The 10,345-nt window shown below is 60.6% G+C and overlaps 5 protein-coding genes across 5 annotated transcripts in view; 3 read left to right on the top strand and 2 right to left on the bottom strand.

Moving 5' to 3' along the window:
• The window catches only part of VDBG_00398 (conserved hypothetical protein), a gene marked incomplete at both ends in the record, with an annotated part of 1,891 nt that extends 251 nt beyond the window's left edge, over positions 1-1,640 (bottom strand). The window contains 2 exons of the mRNA XM_003008671.1: positions 53-914; positions 1,016-1,640. Coding sequence (XP_003008717.1) covers positions 53-914; positions 1,016-1,640 — 1,487 coding nt within the window. The remainder of the gene's footprint in view (positions 1-52; positions 915-1,015) is intronic.
• A 2,227-nt stretch (positions 1,641-3,867) lies between these two features.
• VDBG_00397 (conserved hypothetical protein) lies at positions 3,868-6,785 on the top strand (the record flags this gene model as incomplete). Its single annotated transcript, XM_003008670.1, has 2 exons — positions 3,868-3,975; positions 4,269-6,785. 2 exons carry the CDS (start codon positions 3,868-3,870, stop codon positions 6,783-6,785), a joined length of 2,625 nt encoding a protein of 874 aa, XP_003008716.1.
• A 290-nt stretch (positions 6,786-7,075) lies between these two features.
• VDBG_00396 (HMF1) lies at positions 7,076-7,653 on the bottom strand (the record flags this gene model as incomplete). The annotated part of the gene is made up of 4 exons (XM_003008669.1): positions 7,076-7,192; positions 7,261-7,464; positions 7,529-7,545; positions 7,611-7,653. The coding sequence occupies 4 exons, from the start codon at positions 7,651-7,653 to the stop codon at positions 7,076-7,078; spliced, it is 381 nt and encodes a 126-aa protein (XP_003008715.1).
• Positions 7,654-8,436: 783 nt separating this feature from the next.
• Positions 8,437-9,390, top strand: VDBG_00395 (phenazine biosynthesis protein phzF; the record flags this gene model as incomplete). The annotated part of the gene is made up of 1 exon (XM_003008668.1): positions 8,437-9,390. One exon carries the CDS (start codon positions 8,437-8,439, stop codon positions 9,388-9,390), a length of 954 nt encoding a protein of 317 aa, XP_003008714.1.
• Positions 9,391-9,789: 399 nt separating this feature from the next.
• Positions 9,790-10,215, top strand: VDBG_00394 (predicted protein; the record flags this gene model as incomplete). The annotated part of the gene is made up of 1 exon (XM_003008667.1): positions 9,790-10,215. One exon carries the CDS (start codon positions 9,790-9,792, stop codon positions 10,213-10,215), a length of 426 nt encoding a protein of 141 aa, XP_003008713.1.
• Positions 10,216-10,345: the final 130 nt, after the last annotated feature.

Raw genomic sequence — 10,345 nt, 5'->3', positions numbered from 1 at the left:
CGAGTGGCGCGGGTTGCGAGGCCGGCGACACGGGCCCGTCGGCGCCGCGTACATTTGGTTCACGAGGCTTGGCGCCGCCGCCGCCCGTGTACTGCTCCGAAACGGGGCGGCCGAGCGGCGCGTGCTTGTGGACCGCGTCAGATTGCCAATGGGGATGCGAGGCGCCGTCTCCGGATCCTCGTGTGCCGAGTAGCCCGATGTCGGCATGACAGACATGGGTCGCGGGCGGGGCTTGCCGTTCCCGACGGCCATGGATTTGGCGCGCTGGAGGAACGAGGGCACGACGGGGCCCTTGTCGGCGGGCGGTGGCGGGAGCTCCTTGTCGACGTTGGCGGCGCCGGGGAGCTTGAGGTCGCTGCCGGACTGGTCGAGGATGTGCTCAAAGTCCTGGTGCTGCAGCAGGCGCTCGATGATCTTGTTGATGTACAGCGTCAAGGCCTTGTTCTGGTCCTTGGACGCCTTGATCTCGCTCTCGAGGCGTCGGACCGCCTCGCCGTCGTTGTCGGTCCCTGCGGCGTCGGAGAGCTCGTCGGCGAGGCTCGTGCCGGCGGTGCGGCCCTCGAGCGCGTTGAGGGCGTCCTGGTTCGCCGCTGAGCTTCCCATGTAGCTGAAGTCGTTCTTATTGAATTCGCCGTTGAGGGTCTTCTCCTGGAGGAGGAGCTGATAGCTCTCGTTGTCCTCCATGAGACGGGCGTTGGCCATGCGGGCCTCCATGAGGAGCCTCTCGACCTCGTGGAGGCGGCCGCCGCCCGAGTTCTCCGACTCGACGAGCTTGATCTGGGCCTCGGCCAGCTCGAGCCGAAGAGATTCGATGAGCTTGTCCTTTTGCAAGAGGAGTTTGGAGTTATTTCGCGAGTCGCTGCGGTTCAGGGAGGATGGGGGCGCGAAGCCGCCCTCGACGGAGGGGGAATGTGCTAAGGGAGGACGTCAGCCGTGGTGCCAAGGATTGTGCAAAGTGCCAGATGAGTGCTTGTGCCAGGAAAGAGCAGGAGAAAGGGCGAGGGGGTTGACAAACGTTGTCTTGATGGCCGGACGTCATCGTCGTTGTTGGCCCTCTGCGCCAGACTGTCCTTCAACCTCTGGATGACCATTTGCATCTCCTCCTCTCGGTTGGCCATGTCTTCCTTCTCCTTGTTCATGGAGCTCCGCTCGGCCTCGTAGATGGCCTCCATCTCGCGCATTTGCCTCGCGGCATCCCTCTTCTCGTTCCGCAGCGTCTCGGCCAGTTCTTCGTTCTCGTGGACCTTTTCCTCGAGCTTGGCCGATTCCTCGAGGGCGTCGTCGAGGCGGGTCTGCAGCACCTCGGCCTGCTTCCTGTACTGCTCGGCCGAGATCTCAGCCTTGGAGAGACGCTCCTTGAGGTCCTCGAGCTGGGTGACGAGCTCAGCACGGGCGTCCTGGTCGGCGTCGGACGCGCTGTGGAGGGGCGAGTCCTTGCGGCCGGCCACGGGGCGCGTCGGCGTGCCGGTGCGCGTGGAGCGGGTGCGCGCGACGGCGCCTGCACCGCCGGCGCCAGAGACGGAGGGCGTCGAGCGGTGGGCGCTCCGCGCAGGGGACGAGGAGGGCGAGGCGGTGGGATCGGTGCTGGAGACGCGACCGACGCCGGCGGCGGGGGGCTTCTTGGCGGTTGCTGCCGACATGGTGGGTGGCAGGGTAGGTTTGCTTTCTTTTCTTGGGAAAGCTGTAGCGCGTGCTGTTGGTGGTGGTGGTGGTGGTGTTGTTGCTTTGTTGTCGTCTGTGGAAAGCAGGGTCGACGATCGGCTTGAAAAGGGTCGCTCTAGCTACCCAACCAAGGGTAAGGCAAGGTAGAGGGTAGGTACCTAATGTAGGTAGGTAGGTAGGTAGGTAGGTGAGCTGTGGCAGGGCTTCGCTGTCAGGCGACGGTCGGATGAAATATCGACAGCAGAGCAAAGCCGCAATGACGCCTCGCCGTGCCAATGGTAAACAATGGAAGGGCGATGTGTGAATGGGCGGTTGTGGTTGTTTGGCAAAACGACGAGTAGTTGGGTCGGTACACCAGACGACGAGGGCGGTCAAGAAGACAGTTGTGATTTCGTGGTCGCTGGGGAACGTGAAAAGGAGATGATGCGACTCGGGGTCTTTGTCTTTGAATGAATGCACTGCAGATTGCCCTGAACGGAACTGGGATGGCGGCCGGCAGCCCTTCCTTCGTCGACGTCTGCAGGCCAGGTCCACAGGCCCCAAGTCTACATGTACAGGCCAGGTCCACAGGCCCCCAGGGGGCCCGGAAGGGTACCTCGGAGAAAGGGTGGACAGGTACTCGTTGACCGTGGGCCGTTCACCCAGAATCCGCAGCCACGAGACTCTCTGCCTGGGTATCTCTGCCATGACATGTCCTCAGGCCAAAGTACCTCCCTACCTGCGCGTGTACTTGTCGGGTGTACATGGCGATCCCCGTCCAACCCCGCCTGTCCGTCGGTACCTCCACCACATGTGAAATGAAGGGTGTGATGCTGCGTTCTGGCCAAGGCACGACGAGCGAGGTGCCAGCGAACGAAAGGATAGGCCTTGGTTCCCCGTTATTTTCGGCCTCTGCTACAGCGTGCATGGTGCATGGTAAGGCACTGAACCTACCTCTCTCCCTAAAGGAAGAGGTGTGGCCATCTCGGTGCCGTCTCATGTGCCTGCTTGCCTACCAGTAGGTACCTTTCTACTGCAAGATAGCCATCATCTCACACACACAAAGGGCAAGACATGGTAGGTATCACAGGTAACGGTATCGAGGGAAGGGCGGGCATCTCATCTTTCCCATGGTCTCGATTGCGTTCTGCCAATTGTCTAGGTCGAGTAGCCTGTCAAGTGTTGTCGATGCAGCCCACAGCCAATTGCCATCCCCATGTTGCCACGCCATGTTTCAAGGTGTTCCAGAAAGGGCAGATTAAACATCCATGCCGGGGTCACATCCACGAAACCTCCAACGAGGGACGGACGACGAAGGAAATGAGCATCGGTACATCAGAGATGGCCTGCATGACACACGATATTGGCCGCTCCATGCTCAACGCTGCGTTGGGCCAGGCCCAGTACAACGAACAGCCAGCAAGTGACAACGCGGGCACCCGCACGCAGGCATGGCCCCTGCTGTCGGCTCTAACGCAGAAGCGGACGGTCGCCTAGGGGTCCAGGTCGCCCCCGTGCCCCCCCCCCCCCTATTCTGGGGTTTTTCCTGTGACGGACACCTTTCGCAGGGCCTCCTACATATAGCTAAGTCCTTGGCCTGGTTAAGCACCTTGGTACATAGGTACGGGAGGTAGGTAGGTAATTGAGGTCTGCAGCCGGGTTCGACAGCACGAAGGGTTGTCCATTTCTCATCCATGTTCCGCAGCTAAACTACCACGACCTGATGCAGCACGTCAGGTGAATCCTCGCTCCGGGGCCCACCGCATGCTGACGTCGATGACCGTGTTCGATGATGATGATGATCAGGGGCTGACCAGCGCAGCGCCATGGGGTAATCGACCGCCACCATCGTATCGATTCTTTTTTCTACTTGAACTTGGCAGGCGGGGGATCGAGGGTGCCTACCTGAGGTACCTACCTAAGGTACCTACGTACATGTACAGACCATGGTGACTAAGCACGACGCCGCGCGCCCAACAAGTAAGTCACTGGTGAACTCGGATGAACTATGAACTATGAACTCTGAACTCTGAAATCTGGAGTCGAACCCTTCGAGTCTGGCCTCGCTCATCCAACCCCTTTCATCGAGTAAATCGCTCTCGCCGTCACTGGCGCCCTCGCCGTCTGGCTTGGGCACCGCAGCATCAATGCTTCCTCATCAGCGATTGGATCGCAAAAGTGTATCATCCGCCGTACAACCCGCACACACTACCTGCTCGTCTCAACATGGGCAAACTCAGCCTCAGCCCATCTCGGATTAGCCGCCGTGTTTCCACCGATCTGGACCTCAAGGACGCCTGTCTCTGGGGCTGGCTGGGGCTGAGGACACGCCCGGTTCTGTCGCACGCGCTGCTGAGATGCCTCCCTACTGGCCTGGCCTGGCCTGGCCTGCGCGCGCTGGCGACCGTAGAGCGACCGTAAACCGATGAACCAGACAGCCTTACCGACCGCCGAACGTAGCTGCCTGCGGTTGTCTTCCACACCATGCACCCTGCCTCACCTTGCTGACCTCGTGCCAAGAAGGAACGCCGATGGGGTAGTTCCCTTGGTGCTGCTTGCTGACCCTCAAAATTGCTCCGACCTGCTGTGACCTGCTGTGACCTGCTGTGACCTGGAACTTCCACCAGCTGGCTCACATCATCACGCTCTTCCGAAATGACGGTACCGTGACCATGGCGCAATATGGCGAGCCACCAACCGCAAGCAGGCCAAGTCAGTGGCTGGCACATCGCGTTTCCAGCATCTCCGACATGAGCGATGTTGAACCGAGACATCACGACAGTGCCTCGCCGCTGGAAACGGGCCATTTGGTATATCCCGTTCCTTCCACGACGCAATCGAGATGGACTACGACTCCCTACACAGGCGCCCAACGACCTGCGACATCGCACAGCGCGCACAGCATCCTTCCAGCGGCTTCGCTGCGCTCGAAGCCGACGTCCGCAGAACGCGCTGACGAAGATGGATATGACCTCTCACTCCTGGCGGCTGCGGCGCCCCTGGGCCATACAGACGACGACAATGACTCAACGCCCCAATATGAACCAACGGAGGAGGCGTACGACCTGACGTCCATGATCGGGCCATTTAGCTCCCAAGGCGACGCTTTCCTCCGAAACCTACAGCGGCAAGAAGCAAACGGCCAGCTAACTCGTGGCCTCGGCGCGGGCTTCAAGCCCAGCACTACCCTCACCGGCGACGAACTCATGTCCCCCGTGGCGACGTCGCCGAGAGGCCTGTTGCGATCTTTCTCACGTCGCCAACCACAGCTCGATCGCGCCACGAGTATCAAGGTCCTGGGCCAGAACGAAGCCAACCGACGAGGCGAGGTCATCGAGGTCATCATGGAAGAGAATCCAGCCTCTGAAGTCGACATCAGCGGCTTGACGGGACCCAACGCCCTCACTGATCGTGTCGATGCCATGCGTCAAACGACGTTTCCCGCCAAACGGGGCGAGGCCCAGGTCTTCTACCCACAGCCCAACTGGAAGCCATTTTCCATGCGGTGGCCGTACCTCGTCGCGCTCATCGTCTTGTCTGTCGGACTCGCCGTCATGGAGGAGCTGCTCTACCGCCAATCCCATCGCAATCCTTTGCTGAGCTTCGTATCACCTTCTGACCTGCCGGCAGGCCAATACTTTGCCTTCAAGTTTGCGCCGACCCTGCTCTCCGTCTTGTACGGAGTGCTCTGGCAATTTGTCGGCATCGAGGTCAAGCGCCTTGAAGCCTTCTACCAACTGTCGAAGGAAGGCGGCGCCCTGGCCGCCGAATCCATCAACGTCGACTATATAACGAGCCTCAACTGGTGGCGACCCTTCCAAGCCATCAAGCTGAGGCACTGGGCTGTGGCCGTCAGCTCCGTCGCCACCTCCCTGGCCGTTTCTCTCGTGCCCACCTTTGGGGCCGCCTCCATCATCCTGTCTCCTGGCCGCGCAGAGCGAATGGCGCATCCCGAGGAGGAAAAGGAGATCTTGGTCGATGGGCTGTGGTCGAGGCTTCTCGTCTCCACGCTTTGTGTCTGTGCTTTTTGCGGCTGCGTGCTTCTTTACATTTTGCACACTCGAAGATCGGGCCTGTTGGCAGATGTTCAGGGCATTGCCGGCCTTGCGTCCATGGCTGTTGTCAGTCACATTCTCGTCGATTTTGCCGATCTCGACGTTGTCAGCCACGACGACATTCATGCCAAGCTCAAGCATCGTCGCTACGTTCTTCGCAACGCATCGCTTGCGCCAGATGACGAGACACCCGTCACCTCCCGAGATCGCACCAGATACCAGGACGCCCACCTCTCCAAGAACCCGCACCCCGGCATGTTGCGACCCTCGGGTTTCGGCAGCTTCGCCCTCGCCGTTTTGCTCTTTCTCGGCTTCATCCCCATCTTCCTCTTCACGCCCGCCAGCGCCATAACAGACAAGGCGCCATGGCTGGTCACGGCCCTGGCCGTGTGCATCAAGCTCGCCTGGGGCACGCTCGACACGGACGTCCGCATGATGGAGCCGTACTATATCCTCTCGCGACGGCACGCCCCGCCCTCCGTCCTCACGCTGGACTACACCTCCGTGCCCTTCGGTCTGCTCCCCGTCCGCGCCGCCCTCAACGGCCACTGGCTCGTCTTTTTCGTGGGTTTCGGCTCCATCATGGCCGAGATACTGACCGTGCTCGTCACGAGTCTCGCCACCGTCCAGGGCAGCGACTTTATCCGCCTCGTCATCCCCGGCAAGACAAACGACGACTCGAAGCACATCCAAGCCGGCCAGGAGACCAAGCTCTCCTTTTGGGTCTCGTTTGGCCTCGCAACGTTCATCCTCGTCTACATGCTCGTCGTGTCGGCGTTTGTCTTCGTGCGACGGCGCCACCCGTTCCTGCCGCGGCAGCCCAACACGCTGGCGAGCGTGCTGGCGTTCATACACCAGAGCAAGATGATTTGGGGGTTCGTGGGCACCGCCAAGCTGGACCACAAGGGCATGGTGCGACACCTCGCGGCGCGGGAGCAGCAGACATACGGCCTCGGCCGGTTCGTCGGCCGGGATGGGCAGACGCACTGCGGCGTCGACGAGGAGGAGCTGCTTGGTGGGTACAAGCACGGGTCGGCCTTTCAGGGTCCCAACCAGCCGTGGGACAGGCAATGGGATGCATACGAGTAGGCCGTCGAGCGTGTTGTTTATTTCGGGATTGGAGCACGTCTGGCATAGAGTTTCATCTGGCGTTGGGGTCGACTGTCAAAAGTAATCATGGTGTCTTTGGTCAGGCCGGTCCGACTAGAAATACAACCGCGTTGAGGAGGTGATGAATGTTCATTCTTCGTGTGTATCTCTCACAAAGGTCATTTCGCACGCCAATGCATTCACACAACTGGTCTTCTCGAGCGATGTAGCAATACTCATAGCCAGATGATTCGCCGGCTCCCAATCCCGTGGCCGCCCCCGCACGCACATCAAGGCAGGGCAATAGCCTCAATCTCGACATCGACATTCAACGGCAGCGTCCTGACGGCGACACAGCTCCGCGCCGGCTTGTGCGTGAACCACTGGGCATACTCCTCATTCATCTCCTACGAGGGCGTCAGTGCCGCACTTCATCACTAGACCAACTCGGAGGCTTCGGGGGGTTGATACTCACAGCAAAGTAGGCCATGTCGGCGAGGAAGACGTTGACCTTGACGACCTTGTCGATGGAGGAGCCGGCCTCGGTGAGGACGGCGCGCAGGTTCGTGATGACCTGTCGCGTCTTGTCGGTGATGGAGCCGGTGACGAGGGCGCCGTCGGGCGTGGCGGGGATCTGGCCGCTGAGGAAGATGGCGAAGGGCGTCTTGATGGCTTGGGACTGCGGGAGGTGAGTGGGCCTGTGAGGGGTGCTTTGGTGGTGACGGATGGGAGGAGTCACGTACGAGGGGGATCTGGTCGACTGAGGTGGGCAGAGCAGGTCAATCAGGTGAATGTCCGTGCATGAATATGGCGACGAAGACATACCGGGAGGGGCCTCCTTCGTGTGGACGACGCTGTAGCCAGACATGGTGTCAGAGAGTTGGTGAGTGGACGCTTGCGTTGGGTGAAATGAAGTTCAGAAGGGTGAGATGGCGGGGTTGGCTGTTGAATTGACATCGCGGCAATCGGCATGAGCCTTTATATGCATTGCCTTTCTAGTGCATCGCCTACATGGTGCATCGCCAGACGATGACCCCAACGAGGAGGCCTGACCCCATCTACGGCAGCGATCATGCATGGCTACGCCCTTGGCTTCACCAATTGTGGGGGATGGGGCCCAGACGACAGGAGAACGGCTTAGCAATCGAGCGGATTGCTGTCAGTCCAGCTCTGCGTCGACCGTCGTGTCGGTCCCGTTTGTCAGCAGATCGCGGGGTTGATGGCGCACATCTGGCGAGCACACGGGCCCGTGCCACGACGACCGGGAGCTCCGTTGTTCGGGGCGGGTATCACCGGCCTTTCCTTCCCTGCGTATCTTGCGCCCTACCATCGACCACTCACCTGGGGCGTACCTTCCAGCACTCGGAAACGACATCGTGCCTTCTTGGCAGCCGGTTAGCCAAAGGTCTACGCCGCTACTTCGGTGCCATTCTTGAGCCATTGGCAACTATTAAGCCATTGGCAACTATTGAGCCATTCGCAACGTCCGGCGGTATTCCCGCACGATAGCGTCTCACGCCGTGCATGACTCATCACGGTGGACGACTCACCTCGACCTCGATATAGAAGGCGAGCAGTGTCCTGCCCCCTTCCCAGACGTCAAAGACACACAGGATCCCCTTGCCATCTACCCACCCCACACACGCCCACCATGTCCCTCGATTTCGTCACCCTCGACGTCTTCACGACGACGCCCTACCAGGGTAACCCCCTCGGCGTCGTCCATCTGCCCCACGACAGGCCCATCACGCAGGCGCAGAAGCAGGCCATCGCCCGCGAGTTCAACCTCTCCGAGACGGTCTTCCTCCACGACGTCGACCCGGCCAACGACCCGGACCCCACGACCCGCCGCATCGACATCTTCATGACCAAGGGCGAGCTCCCCTTTGCCGGCCACCCGACCATCGGCGCCGCCGCCTACCTGCGGTCCCGCGGCGTCACGACCCTCGTCTCCAAGGCCGGCCCCATCCCCATCACGGCGGGGCCCGAGGCCGGCGTCGTCTATGCCGCCATCCCGCACGACGTGCACCTCAACTCGCGCCGGCTGCGGGACCACGACGAGGCGGCGCTGCGGCCCGGCAGCCTCCACGCGACGCCTGCCATTCGGAGCGCCGAGCTCGCGGCGCCGCTGTTCAGCATCGTGAACGGCATGACCTTTTCGCTCATCAGGCTGCCGGGGCTCGAGGCGCTGGCTCAGGTGAGCCCCGGCCGGTTTTCTGTGGCGGCGGGTGACATCATGGACGAGGGGTGGCACGAGACGTTCATTGGACGGTATTACCACGTCATCACTGGCACCAGCGTCGGTGCAGACGGGACACGCACGGTCAGGCTGCGGACGAGGATGGTCGAGGACGAGATTGAGGACCCGGCGACGGGGTCGGCGGCATGTGCGCTGACCAGCTACCTCGCGCTGCACGAGTATGAGGAGAGGGAGGTCAGGTTCGAGGTGACCCAGGGCGTCGAGATGGGAAGACGGAGCGATATCGGGGTCGTCGTCAAGGTGGCGGTCGGTCGGGACGGGCAAAGGACGGTGGAGGGCGTGCAGCTGGGCGGTAGCGCCGTCGAGATCATGAGGGGAGCGGTACGGGAGCCAACCACTTTTTGAGTGGTGGACAGTGGATTGAGCCTCGTGGGGCGGTTTCAACGTTTGTTGTGCGCAAAAGTCCCAGTGTACAGAAGAAAAACCTTCCAGAAGGTCAGCGGACAAAGGTTCACACTTGGCTGCGGCGGCGGTCATTGAAGAAACTCCGTTGACTGGCTAAATGCGACAACTGCGCCCGTTGAGTATCTAGTTTTGCTTCTGTCCCATGTTCCGTCCCATATTCCTGAAGTGACCAAGCCTAATTGGGCCTCAGCTCTCGACGATGCACGTAAGTTGAGATCAGGCCTGAGAATTCAAGAGTTGACACTGAGCCTGGTTTAAAAAGTCTGTCAGTCTCTGTTCCAAAACGCGTTTTAATAGAATAATCATCTCTACCAGACCGATATCGATAAAATATAAGCAATGGAGCCGGCGCCCCAATCCACGAATCTGTGGAGCATGACGGCTGGTGCAAGCAACACCACCATCGTGCTGCCACCCCAAGATGAGGCGTCAACTCCGAACCTGTCCACCATCACAATTGGAATCGTGGGCCTCTTCCTAACTATTGCCACCATTACCATCGCATGGCGCCAGTATCTGCAGCAGCGGCACCCTGCGCTCCCCCCGGCTCGCGCCACCATAGCGCTCAATGATATGGCTGGCCAGGTGCCGGCGACGCCCTCATCGCCTATCCAGAACGACATCCGTCGAGTGGATCACCCCTCTTCGGAGACTAGCCCTGCCGACCTTCAATCGGTGAGCCTTTCCCGCTATCACAGCATGGGAAAATCAATCCTGATATTCAGCAGAACGCCCGACGAGCACCAGAGTGATGACAACGAGTGAAACGCGGCAGACGGGGTCGGCGGGTGGAGCCGGCGGGTGGGACCGACTGGCTTCCGCCGATGAACCCGCCGGCCAACATAGCGCTATGGGAAATTGCACCCCACTTCGGGGCCGTTCAATCAAATGTACG

Source organism: Verticillium alfalfae, genomic scaffold, assembly GCF_000150825.1.
Source record: "Verticillium alfalfae VaMs.102 supercont1.1 genomic scaffold, whole genome shotgun sequence".
Lineage (NCBI taxonomy): Eukaryota > Fungi > Ascomycota > Sordariomycetes > Glomerellales > Plectosphaerellaceae > Verticillium > Verticillium alfalfae.
The sequence above is the reverse complement of the archived record's forward strand: the minus strand, read 5'-3'. Positions and strand labels throughout refer to the sequence as shown.